Source organism: Tilletiopsis washingtonensis, assembly GCF_003144115.1.
Source record: "Tilletiopsis washingtonensis strain MCA 4186 unplaced genomic scaffold FA09scaffold_12, whole genome shotgun sequence".
Classification (NCBI taxonomy): domain Eukaryota; kingdom Fungi; phylum Basidiomycota; class Exobasidiomycetes; order Entylomatales; genus Tilletiopsis; species Tilletiopsis washingtonensis.
The window spans coordinates 681,979-707,399 of NW_020312009.1; the positions used below are offsets into that span (position 1 = coordinate 681,979).

Here is a 25,421-nt window from a genome sequence, read left to right on the forward strand (position 1 = left end):
CTCGGACGCGCTGTGCCTGCACATGTCGCGCGTGCAGGCGTCGTTGCTCCTGCGGAGCTCGCGAGATCACAGCAGGCGTGTCCGATGGTCCCGGGAGAGGCAGCGATGGCAATAAGCAAGTGGCAAGACGTGTGTGGGTCCCTGTGCAATCATGCGAGCTCGTACGGCCGATTGTCGAGCAGCTTGCGCGCCCATGTGCCGATCTTGCGGTACACGCCGCGCGAGGCCTGCACGGACGTGCTCATAGTGAAGAAGTCGTGCGGCTCGAGGGCCTGGCGAATGCGGTGTCAGCGCGCTCGCATGCCGCAGGTCCCGGGCGTGACGCACCACGCAGACGTATTCAACGGCGGCGCCGGCGCTGCGCGACCGCTTGACGAACTCCTTGCCCTCGTCGAGCAGGCACTCTGTGCGACTGCGTCAGCATGCGTCTCGGCCGGCCTGCCACGTGCAGCTCACCCAGGGCGCCATTGGCCACGAATGCCGGGCAGTGCTGCGCGTACTCCTCCTTGGGCTGGTTGACGGGTGAGATCCAGGGGTTCTCAAGGTTGGCGAGGGTGCCGTTGCGGTGCTTGTGCTTCGGCCCAACACGCATGGCGTCGAGGCCCCAGATCGGGAACGAGCGCGTGATGATGTCGTACTTGATGTTGTCCTCGCGCGAGGGCCAGTGCTGGTCCACTGCCGACACCCACGGCTGCGCGCGCTGTCAGCACAGCCTCGTCTGTGGACTTCAGCGCACTCACCGAGAGCAGGATCATGCCCAGCGGCTTCTGCGAGTGGCCCTCGCCGTGCAGTGCCGGCATCTCGAGGCGCAGGTAGCGCTCGAGCGCGAGCGAAAGGTGCGAGCCGAACGAGTCGCCGCCCAGGAAGATCTGGTCAGGCGCATAGCCCATCGACTGGAGGTGCAGCCAGGCGGCCAGCGCCTGCGTCACCGGAATCGGGAACGCGCCGTGTGGCGCAAGGGCGTAGTCGACGGCTGCCAGGCCACGTCAGCGCGAGTGAAGGGGCAGCATCAGAGAGACACTCACAGAAGACGTCGATGCCCGTCGTGCTGGCCAGGTTGCGCGCCAGCGTCTGGCCCATGAAGATATCGCCGGCCGCGAAGGTCACGCCGGCGCCTCCGTCTACGCCAGATACACCCCGTCAGCGACGCTCGCCGCCAGCCGGCGGCCCACTCACGGAAGTACAGGATCACAGGCCGGTCGCGCTTGCTGCCGTCCAGCTCCGGCGGGGCCTCGCCTGCCTTGCGCATGAACCAGAACGCCCGCGTGCGCGCCTTGGCCCAGCTGGGGTCAACGAGCGGCGGGCCCGTGTACGTCGGGCTGCGGACCATGGCGCTGCTCGAGCCCGAGTGGATTGTGAGAAGGCCGCGGAAGTACTCGAGCGGCGGCGCGTCCATCCAGACGCGGTCGTGGCCGTGCGTCTGCTTCTTGGCGGCCTTGACCACCTTCTGCGGGCGCCTGACCGCCGCGAAGCCGCCCGGCCCGGACAGGTTGAGAGTGACAAGCAGCGCGGCGAGGAAGTTAGGGCTCTCGCGCCAGCCACCCTCGCGCGGCGCAATCGGCTGCAAGCGCAAGGCGATGAAGTTGTGCATCGCCCAGCGCACCACGGACACGGAGAGCGCCTGCAGGAAGGACCACTGCGGGTGCGTGCGCATAAAGGGCAGCAGGTTCTTCAGAATGAGCGCCGGCAGCGCGACGCCCACGGTGAGCGGCAGGAAGTAGATGTGGAAGATCACCTGCGGATCCGGACGATCAGGTGCGCCCTTGCGGCGCAGGACAGCGTGCTCACCATGCGCAGCAGCGGCCGCCAGAACTTGGCGCGCGGCGGCTTCGCTCGGCGCACAGCCAGGGCGACGGCGGGGTCCACCTTGGGCGCCGAGTGCGGCACCACGGGCGCGGCATGATGCGCCGGGGCCGCGGACTGCGCCTTCTCTGTGCTCTGCTGGGGCGTTGCGGGTGCCATGGCTGCGCGATCGGGAGGGAGGCGGCAAGTGGTGGTAGGAGCAAAGAGTGCGGCGCGCGGCGATTGCGGGGTAACGCGGCGCGGGGCGCGCCTTCGACTAGACTCGCGCCGGCATGGGAGCGCGGCGCTGCCGTGTCGCCGAGCCGCTGCGCCGGCGGCGGCGGCCGGCGTCGTCCAGCAGCGCTGTACCCTCTGCTGCACCGAGCCACGCCTGACGCCGCACTGAGGCCCGCATGCAATCGCTGCTGCGGTCTGAGCTTCTCGCGCTGCGACAGCGATCCGCGCATCCGGCGCCTCTCTCAGCCCGAGCGGGAGTCCGGGGCGTCCGCGGCGCGTGCGTTGAAAGCGGCGCGCTTTGCGAGGCTCTCCGCTCGCCGTGCCGCGCTAGCGGAACTCGGAAGCATGCGTCCGCCATGCTCGGCACGCGGGGAAGCCGGACCGACATTCAGCGATGCGGCTTCACCCCGCCGTCCGCACCACCACCCTCGTCGCCGGAAGCGCAAAGCAGAGCCGCTCAAATGCTGCAGGACGATCCATTGCAATCAGCCGCCGCGCGAGACGTAGTCGATGTCGCGCCCCAGCGCGTTGCACTGCTCCGCCATCTGGGCCAGGTCCACCATACGCGGCGCAGGGCCGAGGCTGAGCAGCTGCAGCCGCTCGGGCGTCACGGGCTGCCACTCGCCTGCGCCCGACAGCTGCGCGCCGGTGCTGTAGCGCCGGGCTGCCAGGTACGCGGCCGTCGGGCGCGGGTCGCCTTGACGAGCGAAGGCGCCCCAGGAGTCGAGCATCACCTGCTCCCACACGACGTCGGCGCCATCGCGCGGTGCCAGACCGAAGGCAAAGCGCGCGCTTGCGAATGTTGGCAGGAGGTCGCCAGAGTGGCTGCCGCAGGGCAGGCACGGGTCAGCGAAGCAGCTCTGGGGTCGGCGTTCCGCAGCGCCAGCGCACCAGTAGTAGTACGGCTTGCTCTTGTCGCCTTGACACACAGCCCAGGGATCTGCAGAACGGTCAGCAGCTGCCGCGTGCGCTTGACCCTCTCTGCTTACCGTAGTTGGGGATCTGCCGGGCACGCTGATTCTGCGTGTAGGCCCACACGTTCGGGAAGATGCCGTTCTGCACTGCGGCCTTAATGGTCGCTTCCTGCCCGCATCGCGCAACAGACTGCACGTCGGTCTATGACAGCACGGCGTCAGGCGAGTCGGGGCACGCTCGATCTCCGCAGCGCTCACCTGGATCGTGAACGAGGCGTTGCGCACCGTGTCGGGGAAGACGCTCCGCTGACGCGCTGCGGCTTGGCGCTGATCGGCCGGAATGCCGGCGCTTGTCAGCGCCTGGTCCAGGGACTGTCCGGAGCGCGCAAGCGTGCCCAGGCTGGCCATCTCGTCTCGCATGAAGCCGATGATCTGGCGGACGCCGCGGTCAGCACACGCTGGGCAAGTGCTTCTCATCAACCCACCACTGGGACGCGAGCAACGATGCTGCCCATCTGCCGCGTGACGTCCAACCGAGGTGTCGTGAGATACGTGCCGTCCACGACTGGTCTGCTGAACGATGGCGACTTGCGCATGAAGTCTTGCACAGGCAGCGCCCTCAGACATGCCAGCTTGTCCGCGGCGGGCCCACAGCCGAGCGCCTGGATGACAGCGTCAGCGGCACCGCGAGCTGCCTCGCTCGTCGAGAGCTCGTTCTGCTTGTCCGACGGGCGGCCAGACTGCACGATCGCGCGGTGGAAGAGGCCTGCTGCGCGCGGGGCCGAGAGGAGGGCGGTCACGAGCTGAGCGCCGGCAGACTGCCCGAAGAGCGTCACTCGTGAGGGATCGCCGCCGAACGACGGGCCGTTCGTCTGCAGCCACTGCAGGAGCGCTATAATATCTGAAATCGCGTAGTTGCCTCTTGCGCTTGAGTCAACCGGGAGAAAGCCGAGGCTGCCCAGGCGATAGTTGGGCTGCATGCTCGGTCAGTAGTCGGCCAGCTGCAACGCCCGGATGAGCACGCACAGAGACCAGCACGACGTCCGAACGGCTCGACAGCGCGCCTCCGTCGAACGTAATGTCGAGACCGGAGCCAGAGGAGAACTGAGCACCGGAGGACGACAGTCAGTGGCCGCCATCGCCCTTCGCAGCGCGCGACGTACCCCGCCGCCGTGCAGCCAGACCATGATGGGCTTGAGTGCGACGGGCACGGAGCTGCCAGGCAGGTACGGCGTGAAGACGTTCGCCACCAGACACTCCTCGGCATACGGCGACGTCGTTCCCGCTGTCTGCGGGCACTGGCGCGAGCGGCCCTGGCCGAGCGCAGCGACGACGCCTCGGTCAGAGAGCGGCATGGCGTAGCTGAAGCGCTCTGCTCTGGCGTACGGCACGGCGTGGAAGCGAAACGAGAAGCGGTCTCGGTAGCTGTTCGCCCGTCACAGTCAGCACCAATGCCACTACTGCACAGCCGTTGCAGACGCACCCGGTCCAGCTCACATCGGAGCCCTGGCCCGACACCTGCCAGCGCTCGCTCGAGTCGGTGGCGTTTCCCGACGTCCGTGGTGCCGTGTTGGTGCACAGGACCCCCCTCGGGCTGTCCTGTGGTGCAGCCTTGACCGAGGCCTTGCCGGGTCGCTCAATGACAAGCACCTGCCACTTGGCGATCCACCACGAGTCGCCCGCGCGGGCCTCGCCGTTGAGCAGCAGATAGTCGACCTGCGCCTGGAGGTCGTGGCTCACAGCCTTGGACTTGCCCGTCGACACGGCAGCAAGGGACTCGGAGAAGCGAGCGCATGCGTCGGCTGCGCCACTTGACGGCACCGGCGTGGGGAGGAAGAGCCAGCCAGCCGCAAGAGTGGATGAGAGGTCGTTCTGATATAGCAGCCGGACTGGCGAGCTCGGGACTGCCAGCGCCCTCTGCGGCGGAGGCACCGACATCGACCAGCCCGAGACGGCTGCGGCGAACGCGAGCGCGCATCCGAACGTGAAGCGTAGCATCGTCTTGCTTGCGTGGTGGTGAGAGGCGATGTTGAGCGCTCAACAGCTGCGTCTCTCCCTCTTGCGAAGGCCACGGGTTGCAGCGACGCTGCCAGTCCACGCAGCCCCTAAGCGCTGCATCTGGCATGCTGGCAGATGGCAAATGAACAAGGATGGCACCCTGAGCGTCATCAGTCAGATTCGGCATCGACTAGCGGCAGCGAGTGGCAGTCGCCATTCGCCCGCTGCGTCTGCGCGGAACGAAGCGTGCTCAAGAGAGCGGCCTCGGCTGCAGTAGCGCGCGCCTCGCAGCGCACGGGCCGGCGTGCAGCAAGCGCGCGTCCAGCATGATGCCCTTGCGAGCTGCAGCGCAGCTACATCCGCCTCGCTGAAGAAGTCCGGCAAGTGGGTGCTGGCGGCCATCAAGGCTGAGACGGCGCAGGTCGTGCACAGCCTGCCGCAGCCGAGTGCTGGGTCAAGCGGGGCCTCAGCGGCATGCTGCCGGGCCAGAGTGTCACAGGGGCGTGCGAGGAGCAGTGGTCATGATTGCGTCAGGGTCTCGACCGTCTCCTCGACCTCATGCACCACCGCCGCGGCCTGCTGCCGTCCGCTCTCGCGCCACCACTCGCGACCCGTCTCGTACGAGCCCAGGTAGATGCCCGCCCCGAGCGCCGTCCAGGCGCAGCGGAGAGCGCCGCCGCGGAAAAGCGCCTTGGGGCCCTCCTCGCGCGCGATACGGGCCAGCAGCTTGAGCACGCCCTGCGTCGACGGGTTGTAGTCCGACGTCGATGCCGCCTTGGTCGTCGAGTGCAGCATGATGCGCGTCTTGGCGACGTCCAGCGGCGTCGTGACGAGCGCGGCGATGCTGCCGGCCAGCGCGGCGCTGCTGCCGCTGACGAGGCCGGCCTTGAGGTAGTAGTGCGCCACGCCCTCGTGGCTTGGTGCATCTGCGGCAGATGCGTTGGGGCCGAGGCGCATCTTGCGTAGCGCAGCGGCTCGCGCAGCTTCTGTCTCTGCGTCGATGGCCCGGGATCGCGACGCGATGCCGTCTGTAGGCTTGGCCTTTGCGCGAGCGCCCGGCCCTGAGCCCCGCTCCGGCAGGCCCACAGCCGTGGCGAGGCGGTGTCGTGTGTGCTCGTAGAGCGGGAACTGCAGCGCCGTGCTGGGGCGCGCATCGTCAGCGCAGATGGGCATGTGAGCTCTTGTCTTGCTCACAAGGGCAGATTACGTCCAGCGAGCGCAAGATAGCTCTTCCACAGCGTCCGCGACTGCTCACGCAGCGTCTGGGCGACCACCTTGACCGGCGAGGCGTTTGACGTCGATGCCACGGCGACCTGCCGCCGTTGTTTGACAAGCTCGGCCGGCGCCAGCAGCGCGCAGGACGCAAGCTCGGCGAGTGCGCCAGCCAGCGAGTGCGCGACGGCCTGTGCGTTGCCTGGCTGCGAGGTCAGGTGACCGACGAGCGGCAGCGACGGCGAGGTGAAGGCCGCCTTGCCGCCCTCGTAGCACGTGAAGAAGAGGGCCGCTGCCAGGCAGTGGGTGAGCACGGCGAGCACACGGCGAGCACGAGGCCACGCACCCGACGGCAGCGTGACCAGGATGACGGGGCCGAGGCCGTTCCAGAGGCCCGTGTACAAGCCCTTGCGCCCGGGGAAGCGCTCGGCGTAGTCCGTGGCCTGTACGCGCGTCTTGATGGTGTCGAGCGGGTAGACGAGCGTGTCGACGGTGAAGGCCGCAAGCGCGCCGGGCTGGAGCGGCGGAATCAGCTCTTCCGCGCGCCGACACACGTTCCGAGCAGCTCACGACGATCGTGTCCATGCTTGCGGGTCGAGCGACGGTTGTGGTGGTGGTGCGGACGCAAGCTGCGTCGTCAGCTGCGGCTCGGTCAGCGTCCGTGTGGAGGCGTCGGGGGCGCGTCACCGTGCGCCGCGTCGCGTCAGGGTGACACCTGCACCTGCTGCCGCAGCCTTCGGCCTCTTGCAGTCGAGTCGGACGACGTCGACGGCCACACATCACACCAGGCGTGCGTCTGTCCAAGACGGAGAGAGCGTGGCAGCCACCAGGTGAGCCGAGGCGCGGGAGTCTCCACCGCGTACGCCAGCCCCTCGTCCACGCGCCCCGTCTGCAGAGCTGAGACCGAGTCGGGCGTGCTCGGCGTGCTGGCTGTGAGCGGATGGATGGCCGAGCGAGCCGTTCAGGATGTGCGCTCTGTGCCTCCTGGGCGGCCGGAACGACGACGGACGACGGTCATGCTGGCGCGTCTCGATCAACACCATGCGCCGCGCCTCAGAGAGCAGCGCTGCAGCGTGCCAGGCCGGCCAGCATCGAGCAGAGGGGCATATGGATCCTTCAGGCGCCTGTGATGGTAACTAGTGTACACAAACGAGCACGCCCAGACCGGCAGACCGCGGCACGGCGACGGTCGGAAGGAGGACGGCGGGATGGGGAAAGGAGGTGCGCACGCCAGCAATGGCACGGCGGTGTGGTCCAGCCTGCCGTGCGGAGTGAGCCGGTGCTGCGCTGGCAAGCGTCGCATGCCACTCACGACGAAGAGCGCGTCGAGAGGGGAAGAGACGCGTGCCTAGGCCTTGTTCTGCGCAGACGGTCAGCTCGGGGCTGACGACGACGTGCGCGCGCCTCACCTTCGGGTTCTCCGGCGCGGTCGCCCACTGCTTGGCGACGGCAGAGAAGCGGTCCTGCAGGGCAGGCAGGCGTTAGTCACGTACCCAAGCGGCAGCCGCGCCCCATCCAGCGCCATCCATGCGCGCCCCATCCGACGCCAGCACATCATCCGCGACGCACCTTGTGTGCCATGTCCGGCTTGCTCTCCTTGAGCTTGGCGAGCTCGCGCTTCATGTACGCGTTGTAGGGCGAGCTGCGCGGCGGGTCAGCCGGAGAGGCGCGCGCATCCCAAGCAGGCACACTCACACCTTGCCCTTCTTGCCGCCGCTCGTGACCTTCTTCGGGGGCATGCTGGTGGATGGGTGGGTGGGTGGTGGCGGATGGTGGTGGTGGGAGGCATCGAGGCCTGGCGTCGGCAACACGCACCTTGACGCGCCGCGTCGAGGTCGCGCCTTGCGGGGCTCCGCCCTCGCGGCGCACGGACCGCCGCGGCCCGCGCACGTGACCTCCGGCGTGGGAACAGCGCGCGCGTCGCGTCCGCCCTCCGCCGCCGCGCGCCGCCGTGTCTGCGCCCGCTGCCGCTCGGCTCGGTGTCTCGCCTGCGCCGCCCGCCTGCCTCCCACAGCGCACTGGCGCGTGTGCAGCGCGCGTACGCTGGTGATGAGGGCCTCAGCACAGTCGCAGTCTCGCCTTGTTGCTGTCAGGCGTCCACAGAGCCTCCAGGTCGCTAGTCAACCTGACTGCCTCCGGTCTCCGCTACGTCTGTTGCCTAACGCTGTGCCTCTCGGTGTAGCCTCGGGTGGTCTTCCTGCGACGCTGGCGGCGGCCGCAGTCTTGCTTCATGCTCTCACTGGAGGTGCATGCCGCGGTGTGATAGCGCCACGCAGAGACTCTGCGTACACCTCCCCCCGCTCTGTCAGCCAACGGCTGGCGGGCGACGCAGCAGCCAGGACGACGCGAGTGTCAGCGCGTGCTTCGTAGTCGCTCCTCGTGGCCTCGAACCTCTGTGCCAGACCTCAGGCAGCACGCCCCGGCAGTGTGTGGCCCAGGCGCGAGCTCCAGGCTGAGCTGCACATCGGGCGTAGCCCCCCTACGTCCGTCAGGCCGCAAGAGCAGCCTGTCGGCGTCTCCTCGCTTAGCCATGCCTGAGCAGCTCGCGTAAGCGGCGCCACTGTGTTCAACCGAAGGCCCAATCCTGCGGCAGAGTGCCACCGCAGCAGCGCAGCTCAAGCGTGTCCGATGCGGTTGCGCGGTCTGAGCGTCAGAATGCGCGGGGGAGTTCTCGAGGTCGAAATTAAGCTTTGACACGCGCGTACAGAGGCGCGCTGTGCGCCGAATTGATGCCAGATGCGCCGCGCGCTTGCCAATGCAGCACTTGTCGCGTTTGCGCTGCCTGCGATCGCCCAACGAGACTCCCGACGTGCCAGGCCGTCCTACATAGCTCGGACGCTTCACGCGAGCGTTGCGTCATCTCATCGTGTCCCGGAAGCTCGCCTGCGCAAGAAATGCCCTCGCGTCACTCAATGCAAGTGTCCCCGGCCGTCTCATGATGCGTCGCAGCCGCGCAGCCTTCGCACGTGCACCACAGCGTCAGGACGCGAGGGTCGCTGTCTGCCAGCGACGTGCACAACCGCTGCGCGTGAGGTGACGAGTCGCATGCGCGGGACGTTGAGTATGAGTACAGATGCGACGGGAGGGTGTGGCGAGAGCGAAGCGTGTGGAGGAGTGAGGCAGCCACAGACGATGAGGCGGTGCAGAGCAGGCGGGCCGAGCGGGCGAGGGGGCGCGGCAAAACGTTCAGTAGCCAGAAGCCCGAGGCACGCTCCTGGCGGCGAGCCGAGGACCTGTCGGGTCCGGCGTCGCTGGACGACTGGCGCGGCACAGCCGGCCTCATCTCGAAGGCGAACGCCTTCATGTCCTTGGTCTTGCGGAACGAGAGCACGGCAGGGTCGCAGAGCGCTGCGCTGCGGCGTGGTCTCGGTGAGGTGCAGCGCGCGCTGCGGCCTCGGCGCAGAGTGTAAGCGAGGACTGGAGGCGGTCACCAAGCCTGAGCGTGAGCAGGCTAGCGCAGCAGGATGGAAGCGGTCGCGAAGTGCTGGCAGTATGGTGAAGAGCGCCCAGCCCTGACGGCATGCCGCGGTGGGCGATGCACCTGTGCGTCGTGAGCGGCGAGTGGGCGAATGACGTGGCTCACCCGCTGGCGCTACGTCCGTCACACGCGATTCGATGCCCTCAGCATGTGCAGCTGGCCAGCTTCAGGAGCGAGCTGCGGCGAGGGAGCGTATGCGCGTGCGTCGCCGTCAGTGGAGAGCATGAAGTCGATGACCCCGGCCAGTCGGCGTGGGCCGCACCGTTGCACGCTCCTTCCTGTCGTGCTGTGCTCAAGGAAGACGCAGCCCAGATTGCGGCCAGGATGATGAGCAGCTCCGGGAAGCGTGTGGACGCACGCTGACGAAGGAGGGCGACCGTGTCTGCCGGCTAGCTGAACCGACGTACCTTCCAGCGAACGGAGAGCGCTGCCGGCTTGAGTGCCTGAGGAGTGCTGAACGTAGATGCTTGACACAAGCTCTGGTCGGAGAACCGCACGCGCGTGCGTGCCCGCCGTCTGAAGGGGATCGAGGGTGGCGCTTCCTGCCAGCTGCGGCAGCATCTGTGTGGTCACAGGGCGCTCTTGAGGCAGACAGAGTGTCCGGCAGCTAAGGCGCGTCTCGCCTTGCGGGCCGTGTCGAGGTGGAGGTAGTGAAGCAAGGATGTGGGCGCCGGGTGGAGGCGCATACAGCCCACTCAGGCGCGACGGGCGCACGCGCCAGCTCTGCGCCGCCCGAAAGGGGCAGTCGAGTCCCTTCCCGCGGCCTCACGCCCGGCGCTCGGGCCGCTGCTCGCCAACCTTCTTCATCGGGCAGCTGACTCTCACACTATGCTCTGCGCCCGCGCTTGCTCAGGCTTATCTGGCGCACACTGCACATCGCAGCTTGTCTCTCGTCCACCACATCCCTCGTAGCCCCATCATCTAGGCCTCGCCTCGCCGCTCGCCCCGCCCCGCGCGCATACACGCAGGCGCCCACACCTCGGCCGCTCGCACTCCACCTCTTCCCCACGCACGATCCATGACGCCGTCCGCAGGCGTTCGCTGTGGCTGGCGATGGTGCCCGGTGACGCAGGAGTACCAGTGGCTAACCGCCGGCCTGCCGCCGGCCAGCACCGCACCGCCCAAGCCGTCGGCGCCTCCCGCCAATGGCGAGTGGCAGACGTTTGACGGCCGCTTCTACTTCGTCGAGCCTTGGTCTCCAGACCATCAGCTGGTGTCCTTGCTGCAGCCGGGACCGCCCTCGCCGCTGCCGCCGTCTTCTGTGAGTGCCGGTGCATCGCGGCCTCTGCCTCGGCCGTACTGACCGCTTGCGCCAGCCCAATCCTGCGCTTTCGCGGCAGCACCAGGTGAAGCAGCAGCGGCTGCTCCAGGTGAGCTGCGCCATGAGTCCCACTCTGCCTCCACGTGCAAGCTGACGTCTAGCAGATCAGCGTGGCGCGCGAGCCGTCGCCGCACGCTGCGGAAGCGCCGCCGCCGTGGCTACAGCGGCAGCAGCTGGTGAGTCTCGTCCCTCCTTCCCCTTCTGCCTCGCTTGTCTTCTTCCCTGCTCAATGCGAACCCTCCGTTGCAGGACCATCAGCAGCAGCGCCAGCCGTCGCAGCTGCAGCAGCAGCAACACCAGCAGCAGCGGCCGCAGCAGTATCTGCAGCAAGCTTCTCAGACGTACGCCGCGAGAGAGCATGAGACGGGCTCGGCGTCACACTATAAAGCTGGTGCGTCCATACGCGTAGCTCTCCAAGGCCGCCAGAGCCTCACACATCCTCCGCGCCTGCATAGCCAACGAAGGAGGAGCACGCGAGGTGGAACGCGAGATCCGCAGCTCTTCGCCGCTGTATCGCTCAGTGGACCATCTCGTCGTGGACCATCACGCAGTGGACCACCTCGTCGGCCAATGGGACAGCGACGAGGAGGAGCGTGACGAGTACATCGACAAGGAGCAGCGCGGGAAGCAACGCACCAGCATCTCGCCCCTGTATCGCTCAGTGGACCATCTCGTCGGCCAGTGGGACAGCGACGAAGAGCAGCCTGACGAGCCGGCTGATGGCTCGCCGCCGCTCTGCCGCTCCGCAAACCACCTCGTTGGCAGCTGAGACCGCTACGCCTCAGACGCTGCAGACGGCGTCGCCGACCACATGTCGTAAGGAGTGTGCACCCAGGTGCGTCCGCAGCGCAGAGGTTAGCGTGTAGCGCTGCGCCGGCGCTGACGACACGCTTTGCGCCCTACAGCAGGCATGCTGCCTTCGTGGCTCGCCACAGCCACTGCGCTCCGACAGCCAGCACCCGCATCCGCTACGCCATACCACGCACTTGAATCCTCATACCTCGCCCTGTACATGCCCTGCTGAAGCACGTCTGTAGCACCCAGCCCAGGGTCCGAACACGCTGCATCGCCGTCTCTGCTGTTCCCACGCGTGTGGCGGCTGTACGGCAGTCCGCTCGATGGACACGTGCAGAGCCGCCTTGACGACGGCGCGTGCCAGCTCGGCGAATCGTGCAGAGGGCTCACGCCATCGGTCGTCTACCATTCCTCGCTCGCACAGCCAGGTCTCTAGGGTATAGCTATTGCGTGCTCAGCTCAAGCTGCGCGCCCGCCGAGCCACGGACGCCATCTGGCGTCGGCAGGACCGCGTCGTGAACACGCAGCAGGTGTCCGCGAGAGGGCGTGAAGTCGGGTGCACTCGAGACGAGCCACTGCAGACAGCGCCTGGCGTCTGCCTTGGTGAGCGCCTTGCGGTGCGCTTCGAGTCGTGCTGCGTGATCCATGCTGTCCGGCGCGATGTCGGGCACGAAGCGGCCATCGCTGGTGAACGAGGCGGCAAGCAGTGCGAGCGCGATGGAGCCGGGAAGGGAGGCGTCGCTCGTGCTGGTGATGAGCACCTTGCGGTCCGTCGCGGCCCTTCGCAGCAGCGAGCGAGTGATGGTTGCCTGAGCAGAAGCGTCAGAGCGGCTTTGAGCGTGCCTAGTCAGCACAGGAGCACTCACGATGGCGCCAGGAAGAACCGTGCGGAGCAGCCGTGCGCCCTTTTTGCCGGCGGGGAGGTCGAGCGATAAGGTCCGCGCATCTTCACGCGTCTCGTCCGTGGCCGGCGCGCCTTGGCAGTGCACGACGAGGCTCCACGGCCCGTCGGCGACTGGCTCGGCTGGCAGCTGCAGCCAGATCGGCGCCGGCTGCACCTGCTGCAGCAGGGTGTGCGACCGCACTCGCAGGCGCTCAGCCTGGACGATTGTGCCGATGGCGTCCTGGCAGTCGGCGCGGCTGCGCAGGATCTCGTCTCGGTGTGCCCAGAGCAGCGCCGGCGACAGGCCCGTCGCCCAGGCCTCCTCATCGTCTCCGCTGCCTTGCACGTAGGTGAAGGGATTGTCGTCGAAGGCATTGGCCGTGTGAGGAGCTTGCTCCCAGCACGATGGCCCTCTCGAGCTGCTGCCGCCGTCTGTGACAGGCGCGATTGAGACTGGCCAGCTGGCGGAGAGGAGCACGACTCGGAGACACCGACCCGCGGCGAGCGCGCATAGCGAGCCCGCTGAGCACGATAGAGCCGGATCGGCAAACTGCGGCGAGCAAAAGAAGGGCACGAGCGGCGCGCGAAGCCGAGGCACAGGCAGCGCAGAGGACAGCAGGTCGCCGACCCAGCCTGCTATCCGCTCGGCGATCTGCGCTTCCTCTGACGGCGAGACGATGTGCGAGGGCACGCGCAGTGTGCCTGGACTGCGATGCTGGCATGGCGGCGGCGGCGACGCCGGCGCAGGCTCGCCGTACCTCTGGCGCGACGCCTCGTTGAGTACGGCACACCAGATGGGCACCGTCTTCGAGAGGGCGTCGGGCATCGACTTGCCGCGGCGTGTAGAGTCCACCACGAGGGCGCCGCCACGCTCGAGGCAGAGCTCTGCAAGATGCAGGTTGGGCCGCTTGAGGCTGAAGCCCCAGTTGTGCGTGTGCCCGTCGGTGCTCTTGAAGTAGCAGCCCTTGGCCGCGTGGCGCGACGGGTCGACGTACCACGCCCCGCAGCGCAGATTCGGCACGACGGGCAGGTCCGCAAAGTGCGCCGCGACGCTCTCGACGAGCTGTGCGTCGGCGACGATGGAGCGCAGGCGGTTGTATGGGTCGCGCTCGAGCGCACGCAGGCGCTTGCGCTCGTCGGTCTGCGCCCGCTCGCCGCCAGGGACCGCCTCCTGCCCCTCGCTGCTCGGCATGCTCAGCGTCGCAGGTCGCAAGCAGCCGTGCCTCGTCTGCGCTGCTCAGCACGCCCAGTCGGGGCACAGGGGCGGGCCGAGGCTACACGATGAGCTCAGCGCGTCCACAGAGACAGCCGCGCGCTGCGGACGACGAGGCTTGGCCGGGCTTCAGTGATGGTGTGGCGCAGAGGCGAGCTCGGGTGGGAGCAGGAAGCGGCGAGGGTCTGCGCGCGGGACTCGGGAGTGCGCGCTGGCCAAAAAGCGGAAATGCCGTCGTCGCGCCCCGCGCCGCAAGCTCCCGCTCTCGCATCCTCGCGCCTCGCCGTGCCCGCCGAAGAACAAAGATCCGCTCCACGACACCCCACCCGACCGCCGACCATGCCTGGCGTCAACTCGATCAAGCTGCTCACGGGTGCGCGCTGCGCCGGCGCTGCCCAGCGCTGCCCTGGCTGACCCCTCTGGCAGGCAACTCGCACCCGGAGCTGGCCGCGATGGTCGCCGACCGGTGAGCACGCCGCTTGCAGCAGCCGGCAGCACGCCTCACACCCGCCGCAGCCTCGGCATTCAGCCCACGCCGTGCGTGTGCAAGAAGTTTGCGGACCAGTCGATCGACGTGCGCATCGGCTCGTCGGTGCGCGACGAGGACGTGTTCGTGCTGCAGACGTCGAACAGCCCCTACGTCGACCCCAACGACTCGCTAATGGAGCTGCTGATCATCATCTCGGCGTGCCGCACCGCCTCGGCGCGTCGCATCACGGCCGTCATCCCGTGCTTCCCGTACAGTCGGCACGATAAGAAGGACAAGAGCCGCGCGCCCATCACCGCCAAGCTCGTCGCCAACATGATCACCGTCGCGGGCGCCGACCACGTCATCACGATGGACCTGCACGCCTCGCAGATCCAGGGCTTCTTCGACATTCCCGTCGACAACCTCACGAGCGAGCCGAGCGTCGCGCGCTGGATCCGCCAGTGCATCCCGGACTACAAGAATGCCATCATCGTGAGCCCCGATGCGGGCGGTGCCAAGCGGTGAGTGTCGGCGTGAGGGGGACAAAAGCGACGGGGCGAAGGGGCTACGCAGCAGCGGCCAGGCGGCTTACTGTGCCGCGCAGTGCCACGTCGCTGGCGGATCTCCTCGGCGTCGACTTTGCGCTCATCAACCGGAATCGGAAACGGGAAGCCAACAAGCGGCTGCGCGCGGCCGCGGCCGATGCCGCCGGCGTCTCGCGCACGTCGTCCTTCTCCGATCTGCGTAGCGGCCTGAGCACGCCGATGACGGGCAGCTTCATGGTCGACCCGACCGCACACGCCGACCCGGCGAGCCGCATCAGGGCCGAGGCGGGCCTCGGCGGCTCGCACGCGTTCGGGCAGCAGCTGGGCGTCGTCAACGCGTCGCTGGAGCGGCTCTCGCCCTCGGACGCGAGCGAGGCGGCAACACCGCGCGCCGGCGCTGCTGAGCACGCCTTGGCTGGCCACGGCGCCACGAGCACGTACAGCCCCGTGGCCAACGGCGTGAGCATGAACGAGGCGGGCGAGTGGGTCACGACGGACGAGGACGGCCACCGCATCGTGAGCGGCGGCAGCCGCGGCCCGAGCAAGGAACGTGCGGGCACGAGCGCCGTGGCGAGCGACGAGGCCGAGACGAAGATGGAGATTCTCGTCGGCGACGTCGACGGCAAGGTGCGTTGTGCGAGGGTACCTCTCGAGCCGCGCTGACGCTGCGCAGACTGCGATCCTCGTCGACGACATGGTCGACACGGGGCGGACGCTCGCGCTGGCCGCCAAGACGCTCAAGGAGGCTGGCGCCAAGGCCGTGTATGCGCACATCTCGCACGGCCTCCTCAGCGGCCAGTCGACGGCGCTGCTGCGGCGTCTGGACCTCGAGAAGCTGGTGGTGAGTGTGCTGGGTGCTCGTCCCACTGCAGCGCTGACAGGCGGGCGCAGGTCACCAACACGATTCCGAACCTCGAAAAGGCGCGCGACTCGAACGGCAAGCTCGAGATTATGGACGTCAGCGCCGTTATCGCCGAGAGCATCCGGCGCACGCACAACGGCGAGAGCATCAGCCTGCTCTTCCACGAGGACGCCAGCGTGCTGCTGTAGGCTGCGGGGTGTAGATGGCGGCTGGCGTAATTTAATGGGTCTCGGCAGTGCAGCGGCAGTGCGGAGGGAGCAGGGCGTTGCACAGTAGTGGCTCGGCTCAGGCCAGCGTGAGGTGCTCAGGGCGAAGAGAAGATGGGGTGCATCACGCGCCGCAGTCTGAGCTTGCCCGGAGTATGTGCTGCCTGCCGGGCGACGGCTGCCGCTAAGGTCCATCAGAGAGATCGGCTCGTCGTCTCACTCTTCGAGCCTGCTGTGTGCGGCCCAGGCCGTGTGGACAACTCAAGGTGAAGGTCGCGTGCACAACCGCGGCGGTCGTCGGACGGGCGCAGCGCAGAGGCGCCGAGTTCGCCCGAAGCGCGCAAGGGCCACCGCGACCCACGCCTCGGCTCGCCAGCGCGGCCGAGCGGCTGCGAGAAGTGCAGCGTGCGCCTTGTGCGGTCTTCTGCTTCTCCTCCTCCACCCCTCTACCCACACACCTTCGCCTCACCCACACACCGTCACCATGGCCGCATCTCGCACCTTCTTCGTCGGCGGCAACTACAAGATGAACGGCACGCTCGAGAGCACCAAGAAGCTGCTCCAGCTGCTCAAGGACGCCCAGCTCGACTCCAACACGGGTGCGTGCGCCGCAGCTGCCCTGTCTGACTCGTGCTGATGCGCTGCTGCCAGAGGTCGTCGTCGCGCCGCCGGCGATCCACCTGCTGCTCGCGCAGGAGCAGCTTGCCGGCTCGCCCGTCAAGGTCTCGGCGCAGAACGCCTACCACAAGGACGCCGGCGCCTTCACCGGCGAGATCAGCGTCACGCAGCTCAAGGACGCCTCCATCCCGTGGGTCATCCTCGGCCACTCAGAGCGCCGCACGCTCTTCGGCGAGAGCGACGAGCTCGTCGCCGAGAAGACCAAGGCCGCGCTGGCGCAGGGCATCAGCGTGATTGCGTGCGTCGGCGAGACGCTCGAGCAGCGCGAGGCCAACGAGTCGATCAACGTCGTCGTGCGCCAGCTCGATGCGATCAAGAAGCAGGTCGACGACTGGAGGTGAGTGCCGAGGAGAGCGGATTGAGGTGGTGCACGGCTGCAGACATCGAGCTCTGCTCGTGATCAGGCTGGGACGTGCAGCTGCTCATTGCCGTCTCCAGCGCTGCGCCGTACTGACACCGCCCTGCCAACAGCAAGATCGTCGTGGCCTACGAGCCCGTGTGGGCCATCGGCACCGGCAAGGTCGCCACGACGGAGCAGGCGCAGGAGGTGCACGCCGCCATCCGCAAGTGGGCCGTCGAGAAGCTCGGCCAGTCGGCCGGCGAGGGCCTGCGCGTCATCTACGGCGGCTCCGTCGCGGCCAAGAACTGCAAGGAGCTCGGTGCGTGCCCTGTGCCGCTGCAGCTGCTGCCTGGCTGACGTCTTCTCCAGCCGCCCAGCCCGACATCTCGGGCTTCCTCGTCGGCGGCGCCTCGCTCAAGCCCGAGTTCGTCGACATCTGCAACGCGCGGCTCGTACGTAGCATGAGGTGTGGTGATGTGTCCTTGGCTGACAGCGCGTGCCGAGCAGTAAGCAGCTCGCCGGGACCTGGCCCGTGCCGGCCAGACAGCGCAGATGCGAGGGCCTGCTTAGCGTGGCCGTGGCGTAATGCGAGCAGATCGAGCCTATGAGATGGGTGTGCAGCCGGCAGCACCGCACATCGTGGCACACATCATGACTTCGTGACAAGCTAGTATACAGTGCGGACAGCCACGTCACCTCGAGCCCGTCGAGCTGCTCCGCAGGCGGCCGCTCGCGGTGGGCCGCCACGAGACGGGCGGGCCCGCGGCCGCGCCGGCGGCGGTCGTCCCGCTGAGTGGGCGCGAGGAGGGTGCGCGCAGCGCCGAGACCACGCCGCCCGCTGGCGCGCCCTTGGCCTCGGCCGTCGACAGCCCCACTGTGGTGCTGCCACGCGGCCGCGTCGACGCGCCGCGCTCGCCGACGGTCGTGATGCGCCGGCGCACGGACGCTGCCGATGCGCGCCCAGAGTGCATGTCGGGCTCCGAGTCGAGGAAGCCCAGCGGGCTGGCGCCGCGGACGCCGCCGTGCGCGCCCGCCGAGAAGGTCGGCGTCTGCGAGCGCGGCAGTTGGGCAGAGGGCAGCGGCGGCGACGACGACGAGCCGATGCCACCGCTGGCCATGGACAGGCGCGACGCCGGCCGGCGTGTCGACTTGCTCAGCCCAGACGGCGGCACGGGGATGCCGCTGACGGACGCCTTGCCGTCGAAGGACGGCCGCGGGCCACGGACCGGCGGGCCTGGCGTGCCCGTCGGCGTGGGCGAGCCGTACGCGCCCGGCCCTGTGCTGCTGCCGAGCCGCGAGGCAGGCCGCGGGATCGCGCTGCGGTCGAGGTCGACGGCCGGCGCGATGCGCGAGAGGTCGCGCGCCGACGAGATGCGCGACTCGAGCGCTCGCATGCGCGACTGCAGCACGTGCATCATGTTGAGGCTCTTGCCGCTCGTTGCCTGCACCGTGCTGCCGAGCGGACGGCGCAGCGGCGTGCGTGCGGCTGCGACGCTGGCGCGCGGGGCCGGCGCGCCGACATCCTTGCGCATGCGCGACGCGCGCAGGCTCGGGCTGTCGTCGCCGACGGTGAGGCCCGTGACGTCGCGACTGCCGCGGCGCGCGTGCCCGAGCATGGCCTTGGCCGCCGGCGTGCGCGCTGAGCCGCTGATGGGCGGGTAGTGGCCCGCCGCCGAGCTGCGCCCGGTGCCTGGCGATGCCGCACCGCCGAGGCGTGAGGCTGGACGCGAGGCAGCGGTGCGCGGCCGGTGCACGAGGTCGGCCAGGCTCATCTCGTCGCCGGCGCCCGGCTCGGCGCGCGATGTGGTGCGGCTGGCGGCAGCCGGCGCAGCAGACGCGGCCTGTGCGCTCTGTGCGGCGGCGACCTGCTCGCGTGCAATCGAGAGCTCCTCGTGCAGCTCTGCGAAGAGGTTCAGTGCGGCGGCGAGTAGGCTGCCACACGCGACTCACCCTGCAGCTCGTCGCGCAGCCGCTGGTTGTCGTCCTCCAGGCGCGCCTTGGCCACCAGCTCCTCCTCGAGCATTACTGTGCGCTCCAGCGCCTTATTGTAGCGCGACTCCATCTCGGCCAGCGACGAGGCGATCATGCTGCGCGGCGTCAGCGCAGCGCGGGGCGGCGGGCCTGGCACACTCTCACCGCTCGGCATTCTCCAGCTCGTCGTTGTTCACCTCCATGTCGCGAATGCTCTCCTTGTAGCGCCGCTGCTGCTCGCGCACGACGCTCATCTCGCGGTCCATCTCGGCGTGGTACTTGTTGTGCTCGGCGATGGCGTTCTGGTACTTGGCCTGCGGCATGTCAGCCCTGGCACGTGTGTGCGCGTCGTGGCCGGCGCTGGCACATGTGTGCCCACCACGGCCGGCCCCAGCCCATGTGTGCCCACCACGGCCGGCCCTGGCATACACGCGGCACGCACCTTCCACTCGTCGATGATGCTGCGGTTGCGCTCGTCCTTGGCGTTGAGCTCGCGCTCGCGGCGCTCGGCGTCGCGGATCTCGCGGTCCATCTCGCGCTCGACGTCCTTGGAGCTCTCCTCGAACTCGACGAGCGACGCCTCGGTCTCGCGCAGCGTGTCGGAGAGGTCCTTGACGCGCTCGCGCAGCCAGAGCAGCTCCTCGGCCGTGCTGGCAAACGAGCTGCGCGGCATCAGCGAGGGTCCGCTGCGGCGGCAGCGCGGCACTCACGGCGCGGCATCGTCGTCGGCCATGGCGGCGCAGGTGGAGCGCTGCTGGGCGGGAGGGTGGTGGAGGCGAGGCACGATTGCCCGCGCCAGGTGTTGATGTGCGGCGCGGCACTCCCGAAATCCGCTGCGCGCCGCATGCATCTCGACGCGCCGGGCGTCACGTGCTACCGACCCCTGAGGCGTCTGCAAGCCCCCTGGAGCGAGCGTCGCAGTCGCCGCAGCACCCGTTCTAATGCTCGTCTGAGGCTGCTATTCGTCGCAAAATGAGGAAAATCAGTGCATGAGTCAATGATCAGGCCAGTCTCTGGCCGTCGCGGCGTTGGCAGCGCCCCCGAGCCGATGCGGGTGCAAGGCGTGCCTCAGATTGCACAAGCTTACCTCGTGCAAGTCACTCAAAGCCGACTCGTCTTCGATTCTTATTGTACGTAGGCCTGCATCTTGTCATGGCGGCTGACAAGTAGCTCCAGCACCGACCTGGGCCAGCGGATATGACGCATGCGTCCTCAAGCACGGGGCAGCGCACCCTTGTGGGGCACAACGCCCGCTGACCAACGTAGCTGACCCTGTCTCCTGACCCTATCAGCCGGACCACGCCTGCCGCGAGCACGTTGTCATAGGAGAGTCACAGCGTCACACGTTGCCCTGGCTCGGCGGCGTACCGGCAGCGCAGGGTGCAGATCGGCGAGGGCCTGTCTGGGCGTCAGGGTGTCACTGCGCCGACGATGTGGCTTGGCTGCCGCGTGCGCCCCGAACGCCCACACGCTCTTGGCGCAATGAGTGCCTGCGGCGGGCGCTGCGAGACGGTGGCGCACTGCGCCCACGCACCGGCAAGGGCTTCCGGGCGGCGCTCGAGGCCGGCCGGCAGTGTGGCACGCGCATCGGTGCCCTTAGGGGCCGGCCGCCGCACAAGCGAGGCGAGAGGCTGAGCGCCGCTGGCTATATAGAGGCAGCGCTGTGGAGCAACGGCACACGCTGGCCCACCCTTCCCTTCGCTCTTCCACCCTTTTGTCCTCCATCTTTCTACCCCGCCATGCTTAGCATGCACGACTGCACGGCGCTGGCGCTGGCGCTCGTGTGCGCCGCATGCCTCTTTGCCGCCGGCCTGCGCGCCGGCTCGCTGCCGTGGTTCGGCGAGGTGTGGCACATGCGGCGCATCAAGGGCTTCGCGGCAATGCGCTTGCCACAGCTGCTGGCGCCGGCGCAGCACGGCGTCGTGCGCGTGCGCGTGCTCGGCAAGCCGCTCGTCGTCGTCGCGGACCCGCTGGCGATGGACGGCATGACGCGCGGCAGCGAGCGCCGCAACTTTAGCCTCGAGGCCTTTCGCCACGAGCGGCACTTTGACGAGCGCATCCAGGGCTGCTCCGCGGCAGGCGCGCGGCCCGAGGTGGTCGTGGCCGTCGCGGCGCTGTACAGCCAGGGCATGGGCGGCAACAATGGCGCGTCCATCTGCGACTCGCTGGTGAGTGGCCCAGTCATGAAGGACGTGCAGACTGCTGACCGGCGCAGTACGAGCTCACTACGGAGCGCTTCGCCTCGGTGAGTCGCCACAAGGCTAGTCACGCCGTGCAGGACGACTGATCGCCCTCGCAGCACCCGCCGCCGCAAGGCCGCTCCGACCTGCGGGACTGGATCGCGCGCACCAGCTTCATCATTGCAAATGTGAGGCGAGACAGGCCGTAGCTAGTGCTAGGCTGACGCGGCATCGCAGACGGCCATCTTCGGGCGCAACTTCCCCGCCACCGCCGCGTACGACGACTTTCTCGCGTTCGACGAGCACTTCTTTGCCCTCTCGCGCGGGCGGCGGGCGCCGGCGGGCACGGCGGCGCGCGAGCGCCTCGTGCGTTTGATGAACCGCTACCTCGACGAGCACCTCGTGTCGGCGACGGCGCTCGTGCGCGACCTGCACGAGAAGCTCGCGAGCGAGAAGTATGCCGTGTCGCGCGACGACATTGCGCGGCACCTGATGATGCTGCTCTGGGCGGGCGCGAGCAACCTGGGCTTTGCCACGCTGTGGCAGACGGTGCGTCACGACACGAACCTTCTGCCGCCCTTGCTGACACGATGCAGATCTTTGTCGTCAACGACGCCGAGTCGCTGCGCCGCGTGCGCGCCGAGACGTGTCCGACGTCGAGCCGCCCGTCGTTTGTGTTTGACTCGCAGGACATGTCGTCGTGCCCGAACATCGTGGTGCGTGGTGCGGAGAGGACCGACATGGAGGTGGCTCACACGCGCGCGCAGACCATCGCCGACGAGACGCTGCGCTACCAGGCATCGTCGATGTCGTGGCGCATGTGCCTCAAGGACACGCTGCTGCCCTGCGCCGACGGCTCGGTCTTCCACGTGCGCAAGGGCGAGATGGTCTGCGGCATTCCCTACTCGTGGCACCACTCGGCGGCGCTGTGGACGCAGCCGCATGCCTTTGCGCCCTTCGACAACTTTCCCGCCGGGCGGCCGCGCGGCGACTCGTACAGCTCCGTCTCGCGCTCGCGCGGCAACTCGTACAGCTCGATGTCGCGCTCGCGCGGCGACTCGCTCAGCTCCGAGTCCGGCGCGCTGCTCGACGGCAAGGCGGCGCTGCAGCGCTTCCACCCGTGGGGCGGCGGCGCGACCATCTGTCCCGGACGCCGCGTCGCCATCACGCACATGCGCGTCTTCCTCGCGACCTTCTTCGCCACGTTTGACGTCGTCGACGCCGACGCCGTGCCGCCGGGCAACTGGGCGACGAAGACGGGGCCGGGCATCGTCGTGCCGGCGCGCGAGTGGTGCGCCACACTTACCAAGCGCGCATAGCCCCAGTGCGCTGTGCTGTGGCCCTGTGCTGTGGCCCTGCGCTGCGACAGGACTCGCACTCCCAGACCCTCTCGCGTGACTCGTTCAATTCAGACGCTGGCCGTCGCCTACTGTGTGAGGTCGTCGCGCACGCCGTGGCTCGTCTTTCGCCGGAACGCGGCCTGGTCGCGCAGCCACTGCCGGTACTGCGGGATCGACGCAATCTTCTCGCCCTGCGCATGATGTTAGCGCGGAGCTGGAGAGGAGCGGCAGAGATGCAGAGCGCTTGGCCGCTGAGAAGCAGGCGTCGACGACGCGGCGGCAGCAGGCGAAGCAGAGCCTCCTCGTGTCCGGAACGTCCGTGCCTTGCCTGGCCGCTCCGTCTGCTCCATCTACACACCAAGTCCAGGCTGTCCACGCAGGACTGCAGCCGCCTCTGCCGAACTCCAGCCCCCTGTGCACGCCCCACCGCCCATACTCGCGGCGTCGCCCACTCACGTAGAAGTCGGGCAGGCGGTTCTGCATCGTCTGGCGGCTCGGGTCGACGCGGTTGCGCTCGATCTTGCTCCAGAAGACCGAGTCCATCGCCTCGACGTTCTTGCGGTCGCGCTTGTGCACGACGTTCCAGAAGAACGTGCCGATGCTCGGCCCGACGAGGTAGCCGAGCCCGCCGCACGCCAGCGTCGCCGCCGCGTACAGGTACACGGGGTCGATGCCGAGCATCGGCGGCGTCGTGGGGTCGACGGGCTGGGTCAGCAGCACGGCGCCGGAGCTCGCGAGCGAGAGCAGCGTCGTAGGGATCGTCGTGAGCACGCCGGCGAGGCGGCGCGTGCGGCGCAGCGAGAGGTCTGCGCCAAGTCATCAACTACGGTGGCAAGGGAGGGCTTCGGCTGCCACTCACACGTAGCCCAGCTCAGCGGCTGGCGCTGCGGCGGCAGGTCGCGCGTGCCGGGCGTCGGCACGGTCACCTTGCTGCTCTGGCTGGCCGCGCGAACATCGCGCTGGCGGAGAAGCGGTGCGAGGCGTCGCGGCGCGGCGGGCTGCAGGCGCGGCGCACGCACCAGCGACCGTGCGAGGGGACGCAGCGGAGCGGACATGATGGTGGTGAGGGGAGTGGTGGTGCGAAGCGCGTGGAGAAGCTGCGGCGCGGCGGAGAAGTCGCGAAATCGCGCACCGCGCTGCCGTGCCAAGGCAAGGCCGCGCCAGGCGGCGCTTGCTTCCCGCCCACCACCTCCACTCCGCATCTGCTCGCGCACCGTCCAACCCGACGACTCAGCGCAGTATGTGAATGCATCCTATGCGCATCGCCGCGCGTCGGCCTCGGCTCCCTCTCCACCTGCGTCGCCGCCTGTGTCGACTCTCGCTGCGCCTTTCTCGCCCTTGCCCGGCCGCTCGCCAAGCACTGTGCGTGCCGCGCGCGGCCGGGCCTGCTCTCGTCTGCGCATCCACGGGCTCGGGCCACCTTGCTGAGCGCCGACGAGCGGCTTGGCCTGGGGCTAGCGAGCGAGAAGCAGGGAGGGCAGCAGGCAGGACGAGCAAGTGGTGCGTATTGCGGGCGACACGCAGGACGAGCAAGGGCAGGATGGGCAGCTCGGGCAGGGCAGGACAGGCAAAAGATGCGCGCTGCGAGCGATTTGAGGAGCTAGCAAGCGACGGGACGGGCAAATGGTGCGAGCTGCGAGCCAGCAGGCAAGATGCGTGCTGCGAGCGAGCTGAGAGCGAGCAGGCGACGGGACGGACAGACGGTGCGACTTGCGAGCTACGCCTGGGCGGCGCCAGGACGGCAAACGGTGCAAGCTGCTAGCATGCGACAGGACGGGCAAGCGGTGCGAGTTGCGAGCTACGCCTGGGCGACGCCAGGACAGCCGGGACGGCCCAGACAAGCGCCTCGTCTCGCATCCGTTTGCTGCCTCTCGCGAGGTGAGCTGCGCCTCTCTGGCTAGCGACAAACAGGCAGGGCAAGTAGATGGAGCGACAGGCGTGCGTGCTGGAAGCGATTGGGCCGCGCACGCCGCCTGCCGCCAGGCAGAACGAACAAGGGAGCGTGCTGGAGCTGCGGCTGGGCCCGGGGCGACAAAGACGGCTCGATGCCGCACCACGCAAGGAGGGCGCAGACCCGTCCGCGCCAGCTGGTCAGCAGCAAGCGTCGGGCTGGAGAGTCACCGACCGGAGGCGTGAGCGAGTGAGAGGCGCAGATGCAGATGCAGGTCATGGAGCAAGTGAGTTCAGGCGCAGGTGACACGTATCATTGCTCGCTCTCCATTCATCTCTCTCGATCCAGTTTGCCCTCCATCCGCGCGCTCACTTTGACGCCCTGCCAGTCGCGCGCTCCGCCTTTCTTCCCGCCTCCACCTCCATCCCTTGCGCCGGCGGCACCTCGCCAACTCGACGGCTCGCTTGGCCGCGCACGCCACCGCCACACGCTCCTCTCACGCTCAAGGTAGCTGGTAGCGTCGTCGGGCGTCACGATTGGCGCAGCGCGCGGGCGGACAGGCGGACGCGGGGAGACGCAGGCAGACGCGCGACTTCCATGGTGAGCAGCGCAATGGTCAGACGGCCGTTGGCGGGCAGCCCGCATGCGTCAGACACGCATGCTGATGCGCTACTAATCTAGGTGCTGGTCGTCGGCCGCGGGCTGTTCGGAGCGCGTCGTCGTCGCCGTTGGGCGCGCGGGCAAGGGCGCTTTAGAAGGGGTTCCCTGGCAGGGGTTGGACCTTTTTTTATGTCAAAATGTAGCCAGTATGCTGATGCACATGCTCCATCAAAAGAAGTGCGGAGGGTTGGAGATTTACGGTACTTCACTTAGACATAAGTGCAAAAAGTACCTGAATTTGGGGGTTGGGGTTACAAGGCGGTGCCCACCAGGGATGGAAACTGCCACTTGGGCAGGTGGTGGAAGCCCCCAGATGCCAGGGATGCTGAAGTTTGCTAAGCTTAGGGTTCGGGGTTAGGGTTAGGGTTAGGGTTAGGGTTAGGGTTAGGGTTAGGGTTAGGGTTAGGGTTAGGGTTAGGGTTAGGGTTAGGGTTAGGGTTAGGGTT

The 25,421-nt window shown here is 68.3% G+C and overlaps 12 protein-coding genes across 12 annotated transcripts; 5 read left to right on the plus strand and 7 right to left on the minus strand.

Moving 5' to 3' along the window:
- Nucleotides 1–74: 74 nt before the first annotated feature.
- FA09DRAFT_330412 (alpha/beta-hydrolase) lies at nucleotides 75–1,993 on the minus strand. The gene is made up of 7 exons (XM_025742592.1): nucleotides 1,789–1,993; nucleotides 1,177–1,735; nucleotides 1,026–1,121; nucleotides 741–973; nucleotides 457–691; nucleotides 328–404; nucleotides 75–272 (listed from the first exon to the last, which is right to left on the minus strand). Exons 1-7 carry the CDS (start codon nucleotides 1,960–1,962, stop codon nucleotides 150–152), a joined length of 1,497 nt encoding a protein of 498 aa, XP_025598049.1. The 5' UTR covers nucleotides 1,963–1,993; the 3' UTR covers nucleotides 75–149.
- Nucleotides 1,994–2,504: 511 nt separating this feature from the next.
- On the minus strand, nucleotides 2,505–4,871 carry FA09DRAFT_339253 (alpha/beta-hydrolase; the record flags this gene model as incomplete). Its single annotated transcript, XM_025744194.1, has 8 exons — nucleotides 2,505–2,844; nucleotides 2,911–2,959; nucleotides 3,009–3,135; nucleotides 3,192–3,365; nucleotides 3,419–3,907; nucleotides 3,960–4,037; nucleotides 4,097–4,358; nucleotides 4,417–4,871. 8 exons carry the CDS (start codon nucleotides 4,869–4,871, stop codon nucleotides 2,505–2,507), a joined length of 1,974 nt encoding a protein of 657 aa, XP_025598050.1.
- A 319-nt stretch (nucleotides 4,872–5,190) lies between these two features.
- FA09DRAFT_46747 (mitochondrial carrier) lies at nucleotides 5,191–6,760 on the minus strand. The gene is made up of 4 exons (XM_025745676.1): nucleotides 6,714–6,760; nucleotides 6,490–6,658; nucleotides 6,126–6,435; nucleotides 5,191–6,072 (listed from the first exon to the last, which is right to left on the minus strand). Exons 1-4 carry the CDS (start codon nucleotides 6,726–6,728, stop codon nucleotides 5,451–5,453), a joined length of 1,116 nt encoding a protein of 371 aa, XP_025598051.1. The 5' UTR covers nucleotides 6,729–6,760; the 3' UTR covers nucleotides 5,191–5,450.
- Nucleotides 6,761–7,491: 731 nt separating this feature from the next.
- On the minus strand, nucleotides 7,492–7,882 carry FA09DRAFT_361076 (hypothetical protein; the record flags this gene model as incomplete). Its single annotated transcript, XM_025745306.1, has 4 exons — nucleotides 7,492–7,503; nucleotides 7,553–7,606; nucleotides 7,713–7,785; nucleotides 7,839–7,882. The coding sequence occupies 4 exons, from the start codon at nucleotides 7,880–7,882 to the stop codon at nucleotides 7,492–7,494; spliced, it is 183 nt and encodes a 60-aa protein (XP_025598052.1).
- Nucleotides 7,883–9,153: 1,271 nt separating this feature from the next.
- FA09DRAFT_46821 (hypothetical protein) lies at nucleotides 9,154–9,723 on the plus strand. The gene has a single exon (XM_025745677.1). The coding sequence runs from the start codon at nucleotides 9,189–9,191 to the stop codon at nucleotides 9,657–9,659; it is 471 nt and encodes a 156-aa protein (XP_025598053.1). The 5' UTR covers nucleotides 9,154–9,188; the 3' UTR covers nucleotides 9,660–9,723.
- A 694-nt stretch (nucleotides 9,724–10,417) lies between these two features.
- FA09DRAFT_330414 (hypothetical protein) lies at nucleotides 10,418–12,014 on the plus strand. Its single transcript, XM_025742593.1, has 6 exons — nucleotides 10,418–10,882; nucleotides 10,938–10,991; nucleotides 11,047–11,118; nucleotides 11,192–11,333; nucleotides 11,398–11,777; nucleotides 11,848–12,014. Exons 1-5 carry the CDS (start codon nucleotides 10,640–10,642, stop codon nucleotides 11,709–11,711), a joined length of 825 nt encoding a protein of 274 aa, XP_025598054.1. The 5' UTR covers nucleotides 10,418–10,639; the 3' UTR covers nucleotides 11,712–11,777; nucleotides 11,848–12,014.
- Nucleotides 11,925–13,974, minus strand: FA09DRAFT_330415 (initiator tRNA phosphoribosyl transferase). The gene is made up of 2 exons (XM_025742594.1): nucleotides 12,604–13,974; nucleotides 11,925–12,546 (listed from the first exon to the last, which is right to left on the minus strand). The coding sequence occupies exons 1-2, from the start codon at nucleotides 13,810–13,812 to the stop codon at nucleotides 12,181–12,183; spliced, it is 1,575 nt and encodes a 524-aa protein (XP_025598055.1). The 5' UTR covers nucleotides 13,813–13,974; the 3' UTR covers nucleotides 11,925–12,180.
- Nucleotides 13,975–14,105: 131 nt separating this feature from the next.
- Nucleotides 14,106–15,918, plus strand: FA09DRAFT_330416 (putative PRS4-ribose-phosphate pyrophosphokinase 3). Its single transcript, XM_025742595.1, has 6 exons — nucleotides 14,106–14,206; nucleotides 14,260–14,299; nucleotides 14,350–14,823; nucleotides 14,907–15,474; nucleotides 15,521–15,688; nucleotides 15,739–15,918. The coding sequence occupies exons 1-6, from the start codon at nucleotides 14,173–14,175 to the stop codon at nucleotides 15,895–15,897; spliced, it is 1,443 nt and encodes a 480-aa protein (XP_025598056.1). The 5' UTR covers nucleotides 14,106–14,172; the 3' UTR covers nucleotides 15,898–15,918.
- Nucleotides 15,919–16,399: 481 nt separating this feature from the next.
- Nucleotides 16,400–17,443, plus strand: FA09DRAFT_334497 (Triosephosphate isomerase; the record flags this gene model as incomplete). Its single annotated transcript, XM_025743736.1, has 5 exons — nucleotides 16,400–16,514; nucleotides 16,567–16,930; nucleotides 17,065–17,252; nucleotides 17,303–17,385; nucleotides 17,441–17,443. The coding sequence occupies 5 exons, from the start codon at nucleotides 16,400–16,402 to the stop codon at nucleotides 17,441–17,443; spliced, it is 753 nt and encodes a 250-aa protein (XP_025598057.1).
- A 141-nt stretch (nucleotides 17,444–17,584) lies between these two features.
- FA09DRAFT_330419 (hypothetical protein) lies at nucleotides 17,585–19,669 on the minus strand. The gene is made up of 5 exons (XM_025742596.1): nucleotides 19,615–19,669; nucleotides 19,347–19,566; nucleotides 19,070–19,218; nucleotides 18,884–19,020; nucleotides 17,585–18,833 (listed from the first exon to the last, which is right to left on the minus strand). The coding sequence occupies exons 1-5, from the start codon at nucleotides 19,635–19,637 to the stop codon at nucleotides 17,626–17,628; spliced, it is 1,737 nt and encodes a 578-aa protein (XP_025598058.1). The 5' UTR covers nucleotides 19,638–19,669; the 3' UTR covers nucleotides 17,585–17,625.
- A 674-nt stretch (nucleotides 19,670–20,343) lies between these two features.
- On the plus strand, nucleotides 20,344–22,512 carry FA09DRAFT_47025 (cytochrome P450). Its single transcript, XM_025745678.1, has 6 exons — nucleotides 20,344–21,072; nucleotides 21,120–21,149; nucleotides 21,204–21,272; nucleotides 21,322–21,633; nucleotides 21,681–21,800; nucleotides 21,852–22,512. Exons 1-6 carry the CDS (start codon nucleotides 20,644–20,646, stop codon nucleotides 22,401–22,403), a joined length of 1,512 nt encoding a protein of 503 aa, XP_025598059.1. The 5' UTR covers nucleotides 20,344–20,643; the 3' UTR covers nucleotides 22,404–22,512.
- Nucleotides 22,511–23,228, minus strand: FA09DRAFT_298151 (mitochondrial import protein Pam17; the record flags this gene model as incomplete). Its single annotated transcript, XM_025740236.1, has 2 exons — nucleotides 22,511–22,615; nucleotides 22,881–23,228. Coding segments are annotated over 2 exons (453 nt in total), but the record flags the coding sequence as incomplete, so codon positions are not given.
- Nucleotides 23,229–25,421: the final 2,193 nt, after the last annotated feature.